We start from the raw sequence: 23,942 nt of genomic DNA, 5'->3' as shown, positions 1-23,942 counted from the left end.
AGAATAGAAAGATAAACAAAGGTTTTCTGGACTCATATGAACACAAAGAAAGTGGCACTTAATCAGAGGCAATCATACAGAAAGCCCTTCGGAGGTTTGTGTGCAAATGAACAGTTATGTTTCCTGCTACTATTCAATTTTGTGGGGTTCGGGTTCTTGACAAAGCAACACAACTGGCGTCTCATTTGATAGGCTGAGTTAAGCTTCACTAGTTCAGTGAAACCACATAAGGTTTCCCATGCAGCTTGCCATATCAGCAGCTCTATTACAGAGTTCTGATTTTCTCCTGCAGCACATGATCTTAGTGTGAAACTTTGCCGTCCTCTAAATGTTATTCATGAACTGTACAATGTTGAATGTTGTGAAAAAGAGAACACCCGACCAGAAAAGTGACCTCTTTGTTTTGCTCCCTTTCTTTGCCACCTTGCAGCTGCCCACCTCGCACTTTCCTCCCAGCGCTGTGCCGCATATTTCTCGACGAGGGGGCACCCGACAATGTGCTCGAGGTGACAGCCCGGGCTATCACCTACTACCTGGACGTGTCGGCCGAGTGCACGCGCCGCATCGTGGCTGTCGATGGCGCCGTCAAGGCCATGTGCAACCGTCTCGTGGTTGCCGACGTGTCCTCGCGCACCAGCAAGGACCTCGCTGAGCAATGCGTCAAGGTGCGTGTGGTCATCCAGCAATGGCTTGTTTCATTAGCTTGTTGGCTGCATGACGAATCTTTAAGCTGGTGTCGTGGACAGGGTTCAACAACAGTTGAGGTTCCCCATTAGCAGGCTTGCAGCCAACCTCAAATGTGTTAGGCTAATCTTAATTGTGATTGGCACCAAGTGTCATCATACCTCAAGGCTCTGTCATAGTTTCGTGAAATGGACGAGTCTTCATGACGAAGCATTGGTACTTGGAATTCATGTCGTTAGCTGAGATATTGTGTGCCAGTAGCTTGGAACCTGATCACATCTTATTCTTTTGGGATTGTGTGAATGGAACCCTGAGTGAAATAACTTTGAGATTCTTCAAACATTATTTGTTGTTCTCACTATGTTGTCATTTGGCCAGGTGCCGTCTTGTACTATTCCACTTCAGTTATACTTGTCCTTTGATCAGATGTCGTTATCTCCGGGATTGTTTGGTTGTAACAGGTGACAAAATTACAAAATATGGCTCCCTGGTCTAATCAAGGAGCACAAATGGTAGCTTCTGCAAAGAAATAGCATTTAGCCTTTTGACAGCTTCTGTATACGTGCATTTGGTAAAGGTTACATGTTTGTGCCTCACATGCTCTGTGAGCCTGTTCTAGTTCTCACAAAGTGCAATTGTTTGGGGTCCATTGTGTGTTCTAATAATCTGCGAATTCTCTGTAACCAGACTTGTTTCTAAAAGCGTTCTTGAAGCCACCTATGAGCTGAAGCTTTGTGTAATGCCTATTACTATGAAAACAAGCTGTCAAAAGTGGCTGCCAGTATCATAGACCCTTATCAATAGACCCTTTAACAAGATGACCAGCTTATTTCAAGGTCGTTCTTAAAATGATGGTTGATGGAGTTTTAGCTTGTCCATCATGCACCTATTACTCTGGACGAGGTGACTAGGTATGGTAAACCTGAACAGCAGTAACAACACTGGTAGCAACATCTTGTGGCACTTTGTCCAACGTTAACATGTGAAGCATAGTTCTGTTGCATGAGTGTTTTTGTCTAAGCAATATAAAACAAAAAGGGCTGCACGTTGATTGTATTGATGCTAGTGCTTTATGGCAGCAGATAAGTAGAACATGGTTAGTTGCTGCATTAGTAGCTGTGTCCTCACCTGTTAAACTAACCTGGCTGCTCATGTTTATACTCCTGGTAACTCGGCATTCTGGGAATGGTAATTATGTACTTACGGACAAACTAAAACTCTCATTATTGCTTTTGTATGTTAAATATGATGGAAGGAAGGTACACCCGTGAGCAAAAGTATATGGACCAGGGATTGCGTGATAAAACTCATTTTCTGCTCTGTCAATTAATGGAACTTAAAATTTAAGACTGCAGTGCAAACTTGGCATTGCAAATTTTCTAGTGCACTCATCAGTTTCCATTTATGCATTTTAATTACGGAGAAATTCTGTTTTTTCAGCGACCCTGTGGTCCACTTACTTTTGCTCACAGATGTACAAGAGCAACAACAATGCAATAGTTCAGTGGTAATCAGCATTTAAGCAGTGCTTCGACTGCCATGCTTTGGGCAATATGCATTGCTGGAAAGCTGAAGTATAACTTTTCTAAAGGGTCGAATTGGGGTTCTTTGCAGCTGTTATTATGGTAACCGTGCTGGTGACTCAGACAAGCTTATTACCTTCTTAGTGGGAATTACCAAGAGTACTCTCTTTGGACATGAAATTTGTGAGAATTACCAGGGAAATGCCTCTTCTTGATAGGCCTGCTGCTTTCACTAGTGCTTACAGAATTGTAATAATTGCGCTGCATTCAACGAAAGTTGCCTACAATCACGAGGCAAATTTTAGATATGTGTCCAGATTTAGGGTTCTTGGCTCCATATGGTTGCTTTCTTACCATGTAGTTGTACCATCAAAAGATGTGGCAGTTTCAGGGGAAGCAAATTTTTGCTTCCCTGAAGAAGCACATTCCTTGGCTGCCTTTTTATTATTGCCACCTGCTACAAAAACACATGATGTGATTAGCTGTGGTGGGTATATGTCGACGTGTCAGCTAACACATACTTCTATTAACGAAAAGGGAATCTGCAAGCTGCCATGATTGCTTTTAATTATAATGAAATGTTTGCTGTAAAAATGGATGATGCTGTACAACAACTTCTCCATGCCCGTGATGTGTGCTGATTTAGCCAATTGCCTGTGGACATTTCCCCGCCCGTCTGTGGTCAGGTGCTGGAGCTGATCTGCACTCGGGAGGCCGGTGCCGTCTTTGAAGCGGGCGGCCTGCAGTGCGTGCTGTCCTTCATCCGGGACAAGGGCTCCCTGGTGCACAAGGACACCCTGCACTCGGCCATGGCCGTGGTGTCCAGGCTCTGCGGCAAGGTGGACACCAGCGACGCCTGTCTTCCGGCCTGTGTGGAGGCCCTCTCCCTTCTGCTCCGACACGAGGACACACATGTGAGTCTGGTCGCCATCTTCCACGCTGCAGTGTTGCTAGCGTCAGTAGAGTTGTAACTTCAACGTTGAAGTATTTTATGCCTTGAACTATGGTGGCTCCTCACTAAGCAACTGAGCTAGAGCAGGCACTCTCCCAATTTATTGAAATTCAGTTTTCGTGACCAATAGGAACGCACAGATATATATGAGATATGGGGCTCAGTGTAGCTTTGAAATCTCTGCACAGCTCGTAGATGGATCTGCTTAGTCTGCTCAGTTATTTACTGAAAAGAATGTACAGCATTTTGTATGACGAGTTAACAAGACTCAACCTAGCAACTTTTGTTTACATTTCTTGCAGGAAGAGAACTCAGAATAGTGAAACTACACCAATATGCATGATGTCAAAGTGACTTCTTCATTGCTGCCTAGTTCCCTGCGGGATAATAAAAAAAACAAGCAATTAATAAAAGGAGCATCTGGGTTGCTAATCTGTAAACTAGTATAAGCAGCTTTAGAAAAGTTATGTCATTAAGAACTCTGTTCAGTGATCATGATTAGGGGTTATTCTAATCCTCTGCCACTTGGTGGCTGCTGGCATGTTGTGACATAAGGGTTACACAGTTGCGAGCACAGTTGAACTGTTACTGGCGTTGCATAGGATTTCTTGAATTTTTGCTTTGGTTGCCACTTGTATAGCTCAGATGTATTATTCAGCTGAAGAAAAAGGCCTATGCCCTGTCTTATTTTCTTGTCTTGGGCTAGAAGAACCACTTCGAAAATTGACGTCTGATGTTATGCTTCTGTTTGTACATACGTCTTCATATGATGGAAAACAAAAGCTGCTACTTTGACTGCAGGCACAGATTATGGCTTTCCTCAGAAGTTAGCCCATAGATGAGGTATGGACACAAGCGCTTGGTTAAGACATTTATATGTTGTTTTACTGTGTTAAAAAACCTGGAGTCTTAATAAAATGTGGTAAACCAGGAGTTTAGAGGATGATATCGTGTTCATGCTATCTACGGAGATGACCAACCATTTCACATTTGCAAAATGTGAGATGTCATTACCTTGACTAGGACAAAAGCTTGGGCAAGTTGTTTTGCTTTTAATACTGGTAAAAACAGTGTTGGGAGGTCCAAGCAGGTGTATGCACCCTAGTCTACACCTGTGTCTTCCTTTCTGTCCGATGTATGTCTTTTGCACTGTGTTTCAGGTCCTAGCATCATAATCTTAAAATCGTGCACAACATAATATGTCTGACTTGTGCACACTGTACTATGTGCTTAATTTGAATATGTAACATGTAATAGTTAATTTTCGACCAGATTAGGAGCATTCCAGCAAGTTTTCTGCATCCTCTATCCTAAGTGCCATGAAAATTATGCACAATTTGACGTACCTTGTTAATCCCCTGCAGTGGTCTGTCACAATGTCACATCGTAACACAAGCTCGCAGTTGCAAAAAATTGGCCGGATCCCATGCACTGTGGGAATTGAAGTTATGCCAAGCATTTCGCAGGTAACCGACTACAGCGTCAACTCCGTGGCGCGTGCAACACGTGCTTTGGCCTACTCCTTGAGTCTCTAGATGAGTTCGAGCAGGCACTCATTGTGGAGCTCGTATATGCTCAGGGTCAAAATGCTCTCTTGGTGGAGTCCTCACATACCTTTCTGGCAAAGGAATGCTGAAAGGGACATGGCGGTATAGAAACGTGGAAATGTACCAGCATTTCAGTGATGCTGAAATTGTTATGCAGCCTGTTATCGACAAAAGAGGATGTGAGAAAGTGCCGGGAGGAACGAGGAGATGGCGCGTTGCTGTCATTGTCAAAGGATGCTACACATTAAAAGCAGTTTGAGTTGCCATGAAGTGTTGCTTACACACACACACACAAAAGAAAGAAGAAACTGCAACCAACCCACTTTTCAGGTATCCGACGGTGCCCTCCGGTGCTTTGCCTCCCTGGCGGACCGGTTCATGCGGCGGTCCTTGGACCCAGCGCCTCTGGCGGAGCACGGCCTGGTGCAGCAGCTTTTGGGGCGCATGGCTCACGCTGCAGCGCCAGCATCCTCGCTGCTGGCACCTCCGTCCGGCGGCGGCATGCAGAGCGGCGGCACACCGGCACCAGCTGCCACACCAGCAGAGCCAAAATCTTCACCGACAGTGTCCACCATCATCAGCCTGCTCTCAACACTGTGCAGGGGTTCACCAGCCATCACGCATGTGAGTTGAGCACACAAACTTGGTTGATACATGGTGAACTCATCGTAGCAAAAGACGGACCTGAAGAGTTAGAAGTGCGAGTACAGTCGAACCCACTTATAACAATATTCAAGGGCCACGAAAATTCCATTGTTATAACCGATAGTTGTTATAACCGGGTTGCATGAAAAATTCAAAATAGGGGGATGGCAGAACTGATGTGAGAAAACTATTTAGGTAGGGAGGCCAGTGCCCCTCCCCACCACCTTCCTCCATCCGGCTGCTGATTGTGTTCACTCGTTTAACTGCTTCCTGAGCGCTCCGTTCGCGTGCAACAAGCCGTGGCTGTCAGCGTTAATGAATGGCACTGCCATAACAACTGCAAAGAGGAGGGGTCTCGGGTGGCAAGCGATATGCAAGCACTGCCGAGGCATCGCTTTGGTGGCTCCAAAAGGGGCCTTTTAAAAAAGGCGCGAAGGTTGCCGCGGCAGCCTGTCAGCTTGAGTAATCCAGAATAAACGCTGAGGCGAGATCACCACAAGCATCTCGCCACGTACTTCTCACTGGCTTGCATGAGAAAACCCTATGTCTGTTAGCCTTGCATGCTTTACGCGAAGCTTGCTGGCATCCTTCATCATATTTGTTGCTATATATTTTATATATTACCGTATTTACACGATTGTAAGTCGACCCCTTTTTTTAAATTTGAAAGTCTGAAGTTGGGGGGTCGACTTACAATCGAAACCAAAACATGGCGCCGCCAAAAAAAACGATACCAACGGGAGCTACAATGTAGTTACAATTTTATGGTTCCTCTATGGCCCTGCCCGTATCTTTTCGCTATCCCGCGTGTTTGTTCGCTTTTCGGAAGGGTTTTTCAACATTTTTGAGAGTTTTACAGTGCATGCAACAATGATGGGTGAGGGGGTGTCGATAGTTGATGGAAGCACCGCTGTTCCCATTTGCGGCGGCACCCTCAGAACGGCGGCGCTTGCGGGGAGCATCGGTAGTTCATGGAAGAGCAGACAGCGCTTGCGGGTTTCTCTTTTCTGTTAAAAGGCTAGACGCGTTCCACTTGACTGCCGGCTACGTGCTACTTCTATGCTTCCCCAGTAGTCATGAGTGCTCCAGGCCCACTAATCGTTCGGGACTCGTTCACAGCAGCGTTCAAGAGGGCTGCCATCCTTTACGCCGAAGAAACAAATCGCTGCGCAGCGGGCCGCAATTTCGATGTTTCTAAACGGGTGGTGCGAGAGTGGCGACTGCAGCGAAGCGAAATTTTCACCTGTGACGGCAAGTGAGAAATTTCCCACGTGCCGAAGTCTGGACGCTTTCCGGAGCTGTATGCTAAGCTCGCGGCGTACGTCGCTGAAATGCGTGATCGGTCCCTGCCAGTGAAGTGCGACGTGGTCATGAAACAAGCCCGGACCTTCGCCTTAATTTTAAGGTTCTGCTCCGCCGTGAGTACAACGAGTGGCTGGCGGCAGAAGACTGCGAAATTACGCTAACCGGACCTGTCAAAAGAGCCTCCCTGACGGCTGCGTGTGGTTAGATGCATTTGGCGTGGGCTGCTGTTCTGCAAGATGTTTGCCAAATTTGAAATTTCGCTGGACCACGACGCGCTGTGGGACCGCAGCAACGATGACGATGGCAGCACTAGTGAATACGAGTAGTCCAGTGACCATGTCAGCTACTAATAAATTTTCGTTATCGAATGCGCCCTCGGGTATGCACTCTTATTTTTTTTTTTTTTCGGTCACGCGATATGGGGGGGTCGACTTACAATCGTGTAAATACGGTACTGCTTTCAGTAAGCAACTCTTGTAATTTGCTAATGTTGTGAATATAGTAGGATATCAGTGTATTTTTATATAAATGGTCAAAACAGCTGTTCATTATTTGAAAAGTATTCTATGTTTGTATTGCATTTGTCACTATTCGGGTCATATTTGATTTGGTGTCCAAAATAACTCCAGTTGAACTTCAATGTAATGAACACAGGTTTAACAAATTATCGGGTGTAACGAATAAGTAAAAATAATTGTCTGGCTGCTATTACAGTGTAACAGATATATGTTTATGTAACGAATATAGTAAATAACAAACCAATGTTTGTGTTAGATGTGACTTCAATATAGGAAGGTATACAGTAAAAGCTCGTTAATTCGAACCGCAAGGGGAAGCCGCTTCAGTTCGAACTAACGAAAGTGAAAGAGAACAATAGTACATTGCGATTTCGAAGCAGTAGGGCATGTTTAACGGTTGAAAACATCCGTGATCGTAGTTCGCCTTTTTTCCTTGAAGACGAGAGCTAGCACTTTTTGCTCTAACGAGCGAATGTGGCGCAAGGCCTCCTCTTCGCTTTCTTCAAAACTGAAGAAGAGACGGGCAGCATTCAATCCAGCCATGACCTCCACAGCGGAGGGCCACACTGGCGCTTCGTCTTCCTCCTCCTCGTCGTCACTGGCAGCGACAGGTTAAGCGCTTCTGACCTGAGAAATTATGTCCTTATCTTTCAGCGCACCACACACCACTGCACCCTCGTCCACGTCGACATAGTCAGCAAAGGAGATTTGCAAAGCCCCCAAGATTCGCGACGGGCAAGAAGTCTCGGAGGTCAATGTAGAACGGAGAAAAGGCAGCCGCCGCTGCCTTCTGGCCGACACCGCGCCGGTTATATTTTTCCCGATTTTGCCTTCTTTCGCCGTTCTCTCCGTTCCGGAGGCGACGCAGCCTAGTGTGCAGGCAGTATGCGCGTTTCTCTGGCCGTGTGCCAGGCGCCAAGCCGCTGGTACTATGGCGCGTAGTTCGAATTATCCGTGGCGGAACCTTCTCGCGTTCGAATTAACGGGCTTTTTTATGCATAGACTTCTGTGGAGCTTGGCCGGACCAAATCATACAGTTCGAATTATCCATAAATTCGAATTATTGAAGTTCGAATTAACGAGCTTTCACTGTAGTCCATTTGCACAACCACTAGGGGTGTGCGAATAGCGACTTTTGAGACCGAATCGAATACAAAACGAGTAGTGCCAGAATTGAATCAGATATAGAATACTTTTTGAATAGTTTTTGAATAATGAATAGCCGTTATCACGATTGATACAATGCTCAAATCCTAGTATTCTGAAAGTTAGCAAGTTTCTGTCATTACATAGTGTCATAAAGCCTTGTTTAATAAAAGAACAAATGGAGTATTAGGAGCAAACAAGTAGTTTCTTTGCATGCATGGGACCCTTCAGAAAGTGCAAATGATCATTGTATATAGCCAGTATGGTATGGCCACATAGTCAGCTCCGGCCACTACGCGAGCTTTTATGTTTTATCTCTATACTATGCCGGGTGAAAATGGGGTGAAAATGTACTGTACCTCTTGCTCCAATTTTGTTTATTTGGGCACAGTTGACGTCTTGAAATTTAAAAATGTATTAGAAAAACATTTGCATTTACGAATAGTGACTATTCGATTCGAAGACCAAATCGAATAGGATGCTACACGATTTGTTATTCGAAAGTTTAGAATATTCGCACACCCCTACAAACAACAGAAGACATGGCCGGTACTGCCTGTCCTGTCTTCTGTTCTTTGTGCTGATCTTATTAGTGTGAATAATAACCTTCCCAAAGCCACGGATGTGTGCGCTTGAGTATTTGCTTGCTTGCTTGCATGGGTTTTATGGAATTAACTGTGTGTATTCATTTGCACAAGGCTCATACCTACGTGTGATCTTGAAAGTGCATGTCATGATGCAGTGCTATGCAACACATTGTGCTCACTCTTTGTTTTGTGTGTGTGTCATTGTCTGGTGTCATTCATAAGCCATGTGTTCACTTTGGCAATTAAACCCCTCGAATTAATCCACACCTTTATGTTGTCCAGGGCTGGCATAGTGTAAAAACATTTGAATTTGTTTTTATTCAAAATTTACCATTAGCCCTTCGTGATAGGTCATAATGGTTCGGGCTCGGCTCATGTGGGCGGGCCCTTTGTTTGGTGCATTGTAGATTCAAGGTATTTCTGGCCCAGCTTTTGGGAAGGCAAGCAGATTTCTAGTCTTCAAGTTTGCGCTAAGAATGTCTACTGTAGTGGTTTGGCTAAGTCTGCTGCCATGTAGCACAACACATGGTCTGAAAAAAGTCATAATGAGCATCTTTTCTCTAGTTGATAGAGCACTGCAGACTATAGGCTTTTCAGCTGCTTGTAGTACAAGCTTGCGAACTTTTGTAGTTTCTTCATAATGGTCTGATTTCCATGGACTTCTCCTTTTTGGTCCCATGATTATGAGAGGGTTTCGAGAGTTTGTTTCACGAATGTCGTGGTAGTCGCAGTCCACAATGTTCTCGCCCCCAATGTTGAAGCATTGCTGCATCAATGCTTGCCTGCAGGATCTGCTAAGGTCAGAGCTTCCCGATGCCATCGAGTCAGCCCTTCAAGGAGATGAACGGTAAGCAGGGGTTTGCAAAGGGAGCTGTTTGGTCAAATGGGTTCTCATAGGTAATATTCTCACATAATATTTATTGAGACATCAAGATGCTGTTAATAGAGCGCTTTAGTTGAGCGGACCGTAAGGATGCTCAACTAAAACACGCTAATAACATTGTGGTGTTAGAGACACTTGGACTGGTTCCTCATGCGGGGATCAGTGTGGCAGCAGTAACTAGAGGGCACTGAGAGGGATGTGCAGTACCGGGCTGCTTTACCATGGGAGCTGCTGTTTACATGCATGGGAACGGAGAAACTGTTTTGCAGCATGTGCTGCACCGAATTTAGTGAGTGTTCTTGCATTTAAAGGCAAAGGTGAAGATTTACTGAAATTAGGAGAACATATTTTTTTATTTATGGCATATATGTTATTGTGAAAAATTCTTGGATATTGCATATTTAAGAACAAACTAGTATAACATCAAGTTTGCAACTCTGTAAATTCGAGAATGAAAAATGACATCACAATTGCTGTCACTTAAAATCTATAAGACGAAGTTTGTCCTTCATTTTTTCTTTGAGCAATCAACTTCTTACCGCAATATTTATAACACCATAGCTTTAAAAGAATACTTTGTCTGTCAGCTACTAAGTCATCTAGTGTCTTGATAGTGTTCCGCTAAATGTTGCCCGTGCTGCCGTGGTCGCAGGTGTGTTCTGGACACAATGCGCCTGGTGGACCTTCTCCTGGTGCTGCTGTTTGAAGGCCGCAAGGCTTTGCCCAAGGCCGGCGTGGCCTCGGTCTCCACGCGACTGAGCTCCCTTCGCCGGGTGGACAGTGCGGGGGGCGAGCGCACACACCGGCAGCTCATCGACTGCATACGCAGCAAGGATACGGATGCGCTCGTGGACGCCATCGACTCGGGCGGTAAGCGCTGCGGCCTGTGGTGTCTGTTGACAGGATGTGCAGATCCAGAATTTTGTGCAGTTGCGGTGTTCTTGTTATGCACCACTATATTGGCATACTCCATGCTTGGAAACTGGGTATAGTAGACTCCTATTAATGTCACCCCTACGGGACTGATAAACTGATAAAGTTGTTCTTTAAAACTGATGGTAGCGCTAAAAAGGAACGGACACACGATGAAAAGACGACACGACTGCCGTTCGTGTGTCCGTTCCTTTTTAGCGCTACCATCAGTTTTAAAGAATGCATCACCAACTAGCCCAGCACCAAGTTTTATTGATAAAGTTGTCTGGCTGGTCGACTAAAACATGATGCTGGGGGAAAAAAAAAACTCCAGAACACACCGCTGGTTCATTCGGCAGTATTTGCCCAATTCTAACCCCCCCTGCATCAAATGCATGCCCACTTTCTATGTATTAAAGTACAAAACTAACATAGAAACGGCCCTTAAAGCTTCTAAACGGAGTAAAAATACAGGGCGTGCCCAATTTTTAAGCAAAAAAATTGGGCAGGGGTACAAAACAGGGGTGGCCAAACTGCTGTTCCTGGTGGGTCCCCATTGTGGCTCCTGGCTCTCTGACATCTGTAACCCGAAGCCCTCAAACTCAAAGCCCTCACTATGCAATGGACTAGATGATTAGACGGTTCCAAGAAACTGTTTTGTGTGTGTTTGGGTGTCTGTACGGGGGCTTGTTTGCCTGACATTCCTCTTCTCCCTGTTCTTGCGTTGGCTGCAGGCATCGAGGTGAACTTCATGGATGACGTGGGCCAGACGCTGCTGAACTGGGCCTCGGCCTTCGGGACACAGGAGATGGTGGAGTTCCTTTGCGACAGGGGCGCTGACGTCAACAAGGGCCAGCGCTCCTCTTCCCTCCACTATGCCGCCTGCTTTGGCCGCCCTGGTGTGGCCAAGGTGGGCGGTGCTCTTGTGTCTCTCTCTTGCTTGCATTCATTCATTCGTCTTCATTGGCCTGTTTATGTCCACTGCAGAATGAAGGCCTTCAGTGATCTCCAATTAACCCCTAGCTGATCCCATCTTACACCTTCAAATTTCCTAATCCCACCACCTGCCATCCTCAGCTGTGCTTCCCTTCTCTTGGCACCCATTCTGTAACTACAGTAAACCACCAGTCATCTACCTTACACATTGTACGTAGCTGCCCAATTCCATTTATTCCTCTTGATGTCAACTATAATATTGGCTGCACCCGTTTGCTCCCTTATCCTGCTGTATTTCTGTGTCGTAACACTTCACCTAACATTTTTTGTTGCATCACCTGTTGCGCAGTCCTTAACATACTCTCAAGCTTCTTCATTAATCTCCGTGTTTCTGTCCCATAAGTTAGTACTGGTAGAACACAACGATTGTACACTTCAAGAAATCTAGATTTTTTTGGCTGAATAGGGTCACTTAGGAATGGGCTTGCATAAAGCTTGGAAAAAAATCTGGTTCAGCACCTTTGAGAGTACATTTAGTTAAAACTTAATGGCCACAGACACAATGCAACGCAGAAGGTGTGACTCGTGGCATTACCACTTTGGTAGCCAAATAAGCGACCAGGAATACAAAGTGCTGTGTGTGCCACTACTTCACTTCAGCTTCCATCTGTAGTCTACCTGTGCGAGTCGCCAGGAAGTTTAGCTTCCTACAGTACTCGCGTCCCGCCAACTCTGTTGTTTTGCTTTTGCCACTGTCATCTTGATGCATTGCTCTTGTTACCAGTGTTTCTTCTTTGCTCATTGTCATTAACATTTCACAATTCCACGTGCTGTCGACCTAGTTTCTTTCTCGTTCGTTTATTCAGGCGCATTCACGCGTTCCCCGCCATTTGCTGCAGGTTCTTCTTCGGCACGGTGCCAACCCCGACCTGCGCGACGAGGACGGGAAGACGCCCCTGGACAAGGCACGCGAGAGGAACGATGAGGGCCACCGGGAAGTGGCTGCCATCCTGCAGTCTCCCGGTACTTTGCTCTTCTGCCATGCATTGTAGTATGCACACATGTGCATGCATGCATTTGAAGGCTGTTCTATTGTAGCGTATGTGCTCAAACCAGTTGGGTATGGCCACAGCTATTGGCAGTGTGGATGGAACATAGGAAAATCTTTAGCAAGTGCCTCCAAGTGAAGCTTGACGTAAAAATAACCAAGAACAGCTTCATAGGTGCAAGTAATTGTCTGAAGCATTTGCAATTCCTAGAGCAAGGGACTCCAGGAGTCGAAAGAGAAAAATGGTCTTCCGCCAGACTGTTGCACGAAGCAACAAAAGAAAACCGATAAGGCTTTGTCAGAAATAAATCTTTGCAGTTGAAGAAAAATTCGTCCCTGTCCGAGATTTTTCTTCAACTGCCAAGTTTTCTCTCTGAGAAACCCGCCTGGGTTTCCTTTGTAGCTTTGTGCTGCAGTCGAGTGGACGACCATTTTTCCCCTTCATTAACCTTTCTCCACCTTGCGGGCTTCCTCAGAGGTGATTTGCCATGCTCACTTGAGTGGTTGTCATGTTCAATGTCATCCATGGATATCCTGACTATTGCAAGAGTGTATGCTATGAACTTACCCAGCATGGCAAGACATTTTGATGCAAGGGATCAGCACTGAAATGTAATTTCGTTGCTGCTATTAAACTGCCCCATGTGACCACGACACTTTTGACTGTCTGCAGGTGTCACCATCTTGGTTAAAACCTAAAACTCAACACTTGATGCGAAGCTCAAATGTCTAGTGTGTGCCTTGTGTGGATGCAGGCGAATGGATGTGCCCAGTGGGGGAGTCACCCGGAGAGAAGAGGTCGTGCGGGGGAGGTGCTTCGTCATCTGGGGCCGGCGGGGTAACGCCTGGCGAGCCAGAGGACGATGGTGAGCCCAAGGGCGACCCCGAGATGGCACCAGTCTACCTGCGGCGTCTCCTTCCCGTGTTCTGCCTCACCTTCCAGCACACGCTTATCCGCTCGGTCAGGTGAGGTCATCGGCTTGCTTGCCTGCCCTCAGGGTAGCCTCCGGGTATTCTGAAACGGACGTGAACAAGCGACTATTGCCGCCTCACCGTTAGACTTTTGTGGACGATAGATACGGGCTTATAGACAAGACTATCGGCACGTGACTGTAGAACCGTAGAGTCACTGTCCTTTCTGTTTATTCTTTTTCATCATTTAGCTATACTCGTAGCAGACAAATGTACAAGTTGTTCACCACTACCCATTGCTTATGACTAGGGGTGCGCGAATATCAAAATTTTCTAATACAAATTGAATATCAAAAGACTTCGAATATCGAATAATAATATACACATGCGTTTATTGGCCATTTGGGTTAATTTGCTATGTTGTAACACTGCAATTTAATTGTCAATGTTAAAAAACTGGATTAGTAAGCCATTATACTGAAACATTGCGTATTTGGGTCATGTTAACTTGGAAAATTTGGTAATTCCCACTAGCTGTCCTTGCCAGTCTGTGCCTTATTATACCCCATCAAATGCCCATAAGCTCGGAGGCATATGACCCTGTGCTAGTCGTCTCAATTTCTGTCGAGCAGTAACCCCAGAATAGGGGGTGGAGCTGCAAAACAATACAAAACAATACAAAAAAGAAAGGGCACCCTCGTTGGCAAAACTGTGCCCCTTGCTGCTGAGAGGCTGGCTTTACCGCAATGGTTAGACATTTAGTGGCAAAGTGGGGACAGTGTAGAAGTGTGCTTTACAGAGGAAATTTTGCTACAGCACGAAATCGTCACAAAATGCATCACAATATCGCACCAATATTCTTCGGTTAGGTAGAAACAAATGCGAATAACCGTTTTTGCTGCCGCACAGCCAGCAATATATTCGATTTGATTCTGATATTCATATAGAATGGAATATGGGAACATTCTTGAATATCTATTTTTCAAATCGAATACAAATAATAAAAATATAATATTCGATAGTATTCAAACTTTTCGAAAATTCGCACACTCATACCTGTGACTAACGACACAGTTGTAACAAGGCACTGGCCCTCTAGTGTTTTTCGCTCCTTTCTAATGTTTCCGCACACAACTAAGTGCACCTAAACAGCAGCAGTGACGCTAAAATTGGCAACGATCTGTGAGTATAAAGTGAAAGCAAAATAGAAACTGGGAACTGTTCCTATCACATTTAGGTCAGTGAATGCTTCTCGGTGTTGTAAAACATCAAGAAACTTCAACAGGCAGTGGCTTCAGTTCCATCAAGTTTAGCTAGACAATCACGTGTCTTTTGTTGCACTGTCTTGCGTGTTTCCTCACCTTTTCTGTTGTGCGAATGCAGGAAGTCCAGCCTGAACTTGATCAGGAAGATGCTGCACTACATCCAGCCTTCACTACTCAATGACATGGGCAACACAGAGAAGGGTGTACCAAACTTTGCATCACTTGTCGTCGAGGTTCTTGCCAGCGTCCTCGATTCTGAGGTGTGTGCAATCAGAGGGGTGGCCTTGGAATGTGCAATTGTGTGTGTTGTGCTTTTCAAACGAGACCGCTTAGGTTCCCGAGTTCTGAGCCCTGATGGGTCTGGCGCTCTTTGGCCTCCCCTGGCCCTTGTGCCATAAAACCCCATTAATCATCTCCACTAGTGGCCCAGACTCCTTGGTTCACTAGCCTGTGACACTGCAATCTATGCTTTCAAGACGTATGTTTCACATGCACTCTGCCAATGCCATTGGCTCTTAGCAATTCAGCAGTAGCTAGTGGTTGCTCCGGATTAGTCTATGCATAATCAGTGTGGGCACAAGACAGTTGCACTTACACATAGGGTTCTGATCCATGCAAGGCTAGGAAGAAATTATTCTAGGTTCTAACACTGCTTTGAAATGTTGCTTGAGAAGTAGCTTTTGAGATGAACATGGTCTAGGACCACAAAGCTATTTGGTGTCAAAAGGAATCTGTTGCTTTGAGTGTTGGTGTCCACTGCTTTCCTGTTTTTGTCGAATTCATGCTTCTGCATTCTTCTCGTCCCTGGCGACTTGCAGGAGGACGAGGACAGCCTGCTGATCTGCCTGCAGATGATCCAGGAGGTGATGACCAAGGCCCCCACCATCTTCCTGGAGCACTTTGCTCGCCTCGGGGTCTTCTCCAAGGTGCAGGCACTGGCCGGAGGAGGGGCCGCTTTGTCGACTGAGCACTCCTCCGACGAGGCAACGCCGTCCTCGACGGTGCGGGGCGCCCGTGAGGAAGTGGTGAGCTGGCTCTGTGGGCCTTCCACGTGGGGGCCTTTTGTTTCACAGCAGCAGCTGCTGTGGCTTGCGTGCCAGCGCCAGAGAGGCAAGGGAGACAAGTCGCTAGGTGTATTAAGTACTGGTGTTTACCCGATCCAAACACGCACCCAATTTTCGCAGGAAGTGTGCCTGAATGTAACATGCCACCAATTCATAAAAGAAATACATTGTGTGCCCACCATGTTTGGCGGCTACAAAAAACGAGACGTGTGGAATTTTTGTTCACAGGTGGAATTCTTTTTTTTAATGAGCTTTCTTAATGAATGAGGGATGTCATCGTCGCCATTTGCATTTCACTGGCCACAGATTCCAAGCACACTGGGGTGGTGTTCTCGGGCGATGGCTTTTAGAGATACTGCTATCACTCTCGCAAGACGCTGCATCGGACTTGTTCGACTGTGCGTCCAACAGCATTCCTGGCACTGTGCACAGATAGCGAGCTTGGCCAGAAACGCTGAGGCCATTGCACGAAACCTTGCGAAAGTGATAGTACATCTGCAAGGTATTCACTGAAAATGCCGTTCAAGATCATAGTTGAGCATGAAATAAACTGACAACCTTCACAAAAAATGCCTTGTCGCCATTTCTTGATGGCGACAATGCTGCGCCTGATGGCTGTGATGGTAGGCTGTTGCGGACGCCGCGAACTGATTATAATGTTCAGGCCATTTTTCTGACCCATTTTTTAGAAAAGAGGTTCACATTAGATTCGGGTAAATATAGTAATTACTCCTCGTGTCTTGCTTTCTTTCTGTCATCGTCCCATGTTCGTGTGTCGCTAGTCTTCTTCTCCTTCGTGTTCCTTGGTGTAATTTGCAAGCCTTGACAAACTAACTAGCTCAACAATGTATTGTGCTACATTGGGTTCTTCTCATTGTCTTGTCTGTAGGCAGCACAGGGAAACCGTACTCATTTCACAGTTAGTAGGAGGCGCTATGGAGGTGTTACACAAAGCTACACTTGTGCTCAGAGATGCTAAACTCAATTAATCAATCAAAACGGGTTATAGAAAGAACCCAACATTAAATAGGCGGGACTGACGGTGAACACGATGTCGGGACACCATATAAGATAGATAGGATGGTGATGTTCACTGCCCATCCTAGCAGTTTTATGTGGTGTCTCAGCGTGACGTTTGGCATCTATCCTATTTTATATTGACTTGTGTTTTTAATGCCGCACATATGTTGCACACCTGAAGGAGCGAGTTAGCCCAGCCTTGTGCTTTATTAAGAGAATGAATTGTTCGCAGGCCGCTCGAGTAGTCATCTAATGTCCTAGCTTGTTGTCCTTCCTTCCGCAGGCCATGGAGCAGCCGACCAGTGCGGCCCAGGAGGAGGAACCTCAGCCGCAGGCCCAGCAGCCAGCGCCCCAGGAAGACGCGCGCGAGATCGTGGCGGGCCGGCCGTACCACTGGCGCGACTGGAGCCTGGTGCGGGGACGCGACTGCCTCTACCTGTGGAGCGAGGCGGCTGCGCTGGAGCTCTCCCATGGCTCCAACGGCTGGTTCCGCTTCATCCTCGACGGAAAGCTCGCCACCATGTACTCGAGCGGCAGCCCCGAGGGAGGCTCCGACTCCTCTGAGAACCGGGGGGAGTTTCTCGAGAAGCTCCAGAGGGCACGCACCCTGGTGAGCAGCAGTGCCCTTACGGTCCTTCAACTTCAGTTTTGTTAGGGGATGGGCGAATGCTATGTTTTAAGTTCGAATCGAATTGAAGTGAATAGTTGAAATAGTGGTACAGTTTACCAGCATTGCCGTTATTTTGACTCTGGTGGGACCGACAAAATTTATCAAATTATCCAGTGGGTCGAATTAAACAAGATGCAAAAAAATATGTTGTAACACACCACTAATTCATTTGGCAGTACAGTGAAACCTCGTCAAACCGTAGTCGGCCGGAGCTCGGAAAAAGTACGTACTAAACGGTAGTACTGTTTAAGCGAAATAGCATGAGATCGCCCACTTACCTGTCGAAAACGGAACTCAGAGAGAGTGCGATGAAAGGGGAAAAAACATGCAGTATTTATTCACTTCGCGGGACGTGTAAGTGTTATTTTCATTTGATGTCACGGCGGCCTAGCACGACGACAGCGGCCTCAAACTTACTGAAGCTGCGTGCCAGCTTCTCAGCCAGCCCCCCTCCTCTCGGCAAACACTCGCACGGCAGATTCCTCGTTGGCGTTACGTATTCTCCGTGCACGCGCGCAGTAGTGCTGCACAAGTCCCGGGGCGCCTTTTTCATTGCCGGGTGCCGGAGTTCGGAAAACTTTTCGTTTGGAATAGTTACGTTATCGCGCCCCTGTTCTCCTTGCGACGATCGCGTTCATGAGGCTGACGTAACGCGCAGCTTCTGCCACTGTCGGGCCTGAATAGCCCGTGCTGTCGCTTTCCGTATCGTCCTCATCACTGTCGCTAGTTGACACTTCGGCAACAACAGCGGCAACGATGGTGAAAAGTCGATCCTCGTAGCCGACATATCTCTTCGCGGTCGCAGCAGCGCTGCCGAGCAACTTCGCATTCCAAATGCCACACACTGTAGTCAACAGCAGATCCATGTCGCGGGCCAGCGCCGACTTCTTCGTGTCACGTTCGGTAACACGGACGATGTCTAATTTTTCTTCTATGCTGAGCACCCGGCGTCTTTTTTATCCTAGCTTCGGCATGACGCGAGTCCTCGCTTGCACTACGCCACAACGCTCTCTGGCACGGCGTCCATGCGGCGTCGAAATGATGTTGATGTTGATGCGGCTTCACGTGCAAACGCACAGGGCGCTTGGAGGCCGTTGTACCGATCTCTGAGGCTTGTTGTTCTGCCAGGCCGCCCAATGGAGACGACGCACCGCCGTGTTTGCGCGACGAAAAGTGGAAACGCTACGTTTTAACCGATGCGTACGCAATAAGCTGGTACGGTTTATGCGGATACAAAATACATTATGTTCAATGGCCGCTGAGTCGGGGAATTGACTTTACTACTTTTAAACCGAAACTACTGTTTAAGCGGGTACGGTTTAACGAGGTTTTACTGTATTTGCCAGAACCTAACGTGCCCCCAGATCAAACATGCACCCATTTTCTGGGGGTCTAAAAGGAAACTAACCTAGGTATTACATTAAAGCTCGTGAAACAAGTAGAAATGTAACGCGCACCTGATCTTTTTTAGCAAGAAAAATGTGTTGCACAGTGGCGGCCAGTTTCTTAAGGTTGGCTTAGAAAACTGGCCGCCACTGTGCAGTTTCATAAAGTTGGCTTTTATGCAGTACATTTGTTTTATGCAGTAAAGTATACGAATGCCACAAAGGCAGCTTTAGTTTCGTATTCGATTGCGCCGTGCAGGTAATTTTCAGGCCAGTTTCCCTAGAAAAGAAAAGCCACTCATTTTAATCTCGCCAGCACCATAATCAGACATGGTGAGCTACGGTTATTGCTTGAAAATCTCCCCTAGGGCACGCAGAAAAAAGGCATTTTTGGCTGGTGATTTTTTTTGCATGTGTTCAACAAATTCACTGTCTTCTAATTTTCTCCAAGACAGACTCTGCCACTAAAGGGATCGCTATCAGTGTCACCATGGGGGTCACACTTGTGCGTACACACTCCTCAAGTTCGAATTATCCAAAATAATGATAGTTTGGGCCCATCGACATTCATGTGGGGCGTGCACAGGTGGACAGAATGTGGACAGCATGGGGGAAGGGTCGCTGAGTGCGGTAACAAAGTGGATGTTTGCAACTAAGTTGTCGGCCTGTCGTTCGTAACAATTTTATTGATGGCTCGAGCAGCAGCGAGTCGGAGTAGTCCCCTTAAAGGGCCCCTCATCAGTCCCCATACCAAATTTCGGTTATATGCTGCAAGTTGTTATGTGCCCGCTGTTCTGCCGCAAAAATTTTTCATATCGGTTCATTAATAGCTGAGATAGATATATTTCAGCGCCGCGAACCCATGATTTCAGCAAGCCGGCTCCACTGCCAAGCAAAACGCTCTTTCCACTCGCCCCGTCTAGCCTTCGCAAGCGAATTATCATCCCTGTGTTCTCCCACACCAGACCTCGAGGATCAAGTGACGCATAGGTCACAGGCCCCGCCTTAATTTTTTCTCCTCACTTTTATTTTATTTTTTTTTCGGCACTACACATTTCCGCTAACGGCGTCGCGTGTGAGCTGCTGTCTCTTTTGCGCAGCGCACAATCTTGAGCGTGGTACACAAGGAAACATGACTAGCGGTATAATTCTGTGCTACACGAATACTGAGGCAGAACAAGCGGATCGCAGAGCATGATCACGAGCTGGAGCACGGTAGAATATGGCATAGAGAGCGCACGCAGCTGAGCAAGACAGTGATTGAAGTGCGGAGTGCAATTTAAATAAATGTTTTCGTCGAGTTTTCCTAACTCGTATTATACACGGATAAAACTTTTTTTTCCATGTCGCGTCCCAAAATTTTCACCTCGTACTGTATGCGGGTTTATATTACACGCGGGTTTTTATGGTACGTTCTGTATCCGCATAAGCTGTACCGGCTTATTGTGTAAGTATCGGTTAACAAGTAGTGTTTGCATTTTTCGTGAGGCAATAATGACGCTAAATCGGCCAGGCAGAAGACCAAGCCTCAGAGATCAGAACGGTCTTCAAGCGCAAACGCAGAGCGTGCTTTGAAGGTTAAAGCCACATTAGCATCAACATCATTGCGGCGCCGAGCCAGAGAGCATTGTGGGCTGGCTAGTGGTCACCTGTGTTGTGATGTCGTGCAAGCTAGGACTCCGAGCTCTTTCTCCGAGCCGAAACTCGGAGAAAAACCGAGTGCTCTGCAAAAAAGAAAAATTGGACGTTGGTTGTACTATCGAACGTGGTACGAAGTTGGTGCTGGCACACGAGAGGGATCTACCATTGACTTTGGTGCGTAGCATTTGCAATGTGAAGGAGAAGATGCTCGGAAGTGCTGCTGGGACTGTGAAAAGATCTACGAGGTTCAACTTTTCGAAGTTTGACTTTTCGCCTTTGTTGCCTCTGTTATTGCCGAAGGGTCTCCTAACGACAGTGATGAGGACGACACGGAAAGCGCAGCACGAACGATTCAGGCCCGGCAGTGGCAGAAGCTGCACGTTACGTCAGCCTCATGCGGGTGTTTGTTGAGAGGAGGAGGCTGGCGGAAATGTTGGCTCGCAGCTTAATTAAGGGAGTTTGAGGCCACTGTCATCGCTGCTAGGCTGCCACGACATATCAAATGAAAATAAGGTTTTTGTCATGCGAAATGAATAAATACTGCATGTTTTTTGCCCTTTCATCATACTCTCTCCGAGTTCCGTTTTTGACAGATAAGTGGGCGATCTCGTGCTATTTCGCTTAAGCAGTACTACCGTTTAGTGCATACTTTTTTTGAGCTCCGGCCAACTACGCTTTAACGAGGTTTCACTGTATTCGGGTATTGACACATCCCCAATCGTGTAGGTTGTCTGTATCACTATATTCCAAAGTAATCAAGGGCTGGTCCTCTTGTACAGCACTATTTGTGTCGAGCACACCATTTGATTACACAAAGCTTCATTGCTATGGAATCTGCAAACATATTAAAAATATTCGGGTGCAGTAGGCATGTTTTGCACCAGGTGGTAACTAAATAACATTGACTATCCGATGAAAAAAAACACTGACTGGCTAAAAAGCAAAACAATGTACGCAGGCCAATAGCAACCCTGGACAGATTTTATTTCGCACAAGTTTTCTTGTGCGTTCGTGTCAAATTCAAGTGCGTGACAACTCTCCCCGTCTTGTGTGTGCGTGCAGGTGAAGCCACACACCCCGAGTCAGCCCCTGCTGTCGAGTCCCAGCGCCCTGCGTCTCGTAGTGGGCAACTGGTCGCTGTCGTGCCGGCGGGAGGGCGAGCTTGCCATCCACAACTCGGACGGGCAGCAGCAGGCCACCCTGCTGCGCGAGGACCTGCCTGGCTTCATCTTCGAGTCCAACCGGGGCACCCGGCACTCCTTCACGGCCGAGACCTCCCTGGGGCCGGAGTTCGCTGCAGGTTGGGCGGGCCGCCGCGGAAGGCGCCTCCGCTCCAAGATGGAGGCACTCAAGCAGAAGGTAGGTTTAGCCGGTGGGGAACAGTGAGGTCCTAGAGGCTTGCGCATGAATTGGGTGTGTATAGTTACATTGCCTGTTTATAGTGACTCGGTATAATTTGCTAGACGTGGGAAAATGGATGCCGAGTAACAGGTTATGTTCAAGGTACACTGGACGTCCTCTGCATGTTGTGGCTCTGCCTTTATTGGACAGTGTTACAGGGGAACAGCGCAGGAATCTGACCACTAAGGCAAGATAATGACATCAGAAGCAGTGTCTATGCATGGTTTTTCTTATTTTGTTGTGGCAGCTGCACGAATACCTGCCTACCATCAAAATAAGTGCTTTGTTTAAAGCACAGCACTATGCAAATCTTTTTTTGTGCTGCTTTTCTTCTTCGTGGAACTCCGGCACTGGTCCTTTGTAACGATAGAAAACTAAGAAGTCCAATGTGAAACAGTGCACAACTTTTTAACGCTGCTGCTCGTCTTGTACCAATGAAAAAATTGTACTGAAATTTCGGACTACAAGCAAGGTGCTGTCGAAATTGTCCGAAACATTCCACGCATATCGCACAACCTCGGGCGGGGTTAACGAAGTCTCTTCACATGCAGGTGCGGGTTCAGGCGCGGGACATCTACAATGCACACTTCCGGAGCGCCCAAGCGCAGCCCCGGGTGGTGGTGACAAGGCTGTGCAAAATTGTGGACCAGATTGACCGGGCCTGCCAGAAGCAGCTCTCCAGCTGGCAGGAGGTGAGCGCACTGTTCATCAGCTTCTTTGAGGTCAAATGCAGTGCCGAGGCCTCCTTTGTCAGTCGGACCACAGGGAATGGGGCATCTTATGCATGCAAACTAAACAATTTTGTCACCTATGCAGTTTTTTGCCGCCCTCAACTACAGTAACGCACAAGTGCAGCTTTATGTTAAAAATTTATTACCTACGTTTTTGGCTATCAGTTGCTGTTTTTGTCGATACTGTGAAAACAGGATGTGCCCTGCTGCCACCAGGAGGTCAGAGATAGATAATTTTGCTTTTTGCCGGTACCATAAGCTCCCTTCGACCTTGTTTGCTTGGTTCTCGCATGGTGCTCAGTGTTGCCTTCATTTCCAAGTTTGTGTACGAGTGCATGTGTGTGAGTGCATGTGCATGTTTGTATTTCATTTCTCTCTTTCTTGGACCTCTTATTTATATTGAACCGGCAGTAACATGCAGACCATTTCGCCCAGCTAACCTTTCCAGTTATAACTGGCTCTAGTTCTTGCTAGTGTACGCATACATTCAGACATACTAATTGATGCAGTCTTGTAATACACAAGTCATGTGTATGAAGGGTAACGAGTAACTTGGCGCTGAATCCTCAAGAGGCTATTGTCTTGAGGATAGTGATTTGGCGTAACGCAGCACTAACTCTCTTAGCAGTGTAGCTCAGAAGATTCGTAACTCAAAATAAAATCTTTTTGGCACTACTAAATTCCTAGTATTTCTAAGTTAGCCTGTTGTAACTTCAAATGCATTTCTCCAATTTGATAACAAGTGGTTCAGGGCCCCTTTAATTTAACACGCACCCGATTTTTAGCAATGGCGATCAGTTTCCTAGAGTCTGCTTCGCCGCAGTACGTCAAGACTATGCAGTAAAGCGTACACCTATGTGAAGGCAGTTTTGGTTTTAAGTCTGATTGCACTGCGCTGGCAATTTTCGGCCCAATGTTATTTAAAAACAGAAAGGTACTCGTTAGAGCAAGGTAAATATCATAATCAGACATTGTGAGCTATGGTTATTGCTTGAAAATCTTTCCAGGGCAGGCCGAAAATAGGTGTTTTCAGTGAGAGATGATGCATTCACTGTCCCCTAACCTCTGCCGCGACTGGTGCTGCCACTAAATGAGGTCACTGTAGGGGTTCCTACAAGGGTTCAGGTGCATGTGTGCTGACTGATCAAGTTCGGATTATCTGGTGAA

The 23,942-nt window shown here is 46.7% G+C and overlaps 1 protein-coding gene across 2 annotated transcripts in view; it reads left to right on the top strand.

Moving 5' to 3' along the window:
- The window catches only part of Ufd4 (ubiquitin fusion-degradation 4-like), a 157,999-nt gene that overhangs the window by 72,017 nt on the left and 62,040 nt on the right, over positions 1 to 23,942 (top strand). For both annotated transcript variants that reach the window (XM_065428317.2, XM_065428318.2), the window contains exons 2-14: positions 431 to 665; positions 2,894 to 3,121; positions 5,037 to 5,330; positions 9,696 to 9,754; positions 10,443 to 10,660; positions 11,437 to 11,612; positions 12,538 to 12,661; positions 13,442 to 13,652; positions 14,982 to 15,123; positions 15,682 to 15,888; positions 17,231 to 17,557; positions 21,706 to 22,002; positions 22,596 to 22,736. In XM_065428317.2, coding sequence (XP_065284389.1) covers positions 431 to 665; positions 2,894 to 3,121; positions 5,037 to 5,330; positions 9,696 to 9,754; positions 10,443 to 10,660; positions 11,437 to 11,612; positions 12,538 to 12,661; positions 13,442 to 13,652; positions 14,982 to 15,123; positions 15,682 to 15,888; positions 17,231 to 17,557; positions 21,706 to 22,002; positions 22,596 to 22,736 — 2,659 coding nt within the window. The remainder of the gene's footprint in view (positions 1 to 430; positions 666 to 2,893; positions 3,122 to 5,036; positions 5,331 to 9,695; positions 9,755 to 10,442; positions 10,661 to 11,436; positions 11,613 to 12,537; positions 12,662 to 13,441; positions 13,653 to 14,981; positions 15,124 to 15,681; positions 15,889 to 17,230; positions 17,558 to 21,705; positions 22,003 to 22,595; positions 22,737 to 23,942) is intronic.

This window comes from Dermacentor albipictus, chromosome 7 (assembly GCF_038994185.2).
Source record: "Dermacentor albipictus isolate Rhodes 1998 colony chromosome 7, USDA_Dalb.pri_finalv2, whole genome shotgun sequence".
Lineage (NCBI taxonomy): Eukaryota > Metazoa > Arthropoda > Arachnida > Ixodida > Ixodidae > Dermacentor > Dermacentor albipictus.
The sequence above is the reverse complement of the archived record's forward strand: the minus strand, read 5'-3'. Positions and strand labels throughout refer to the sequence as shown.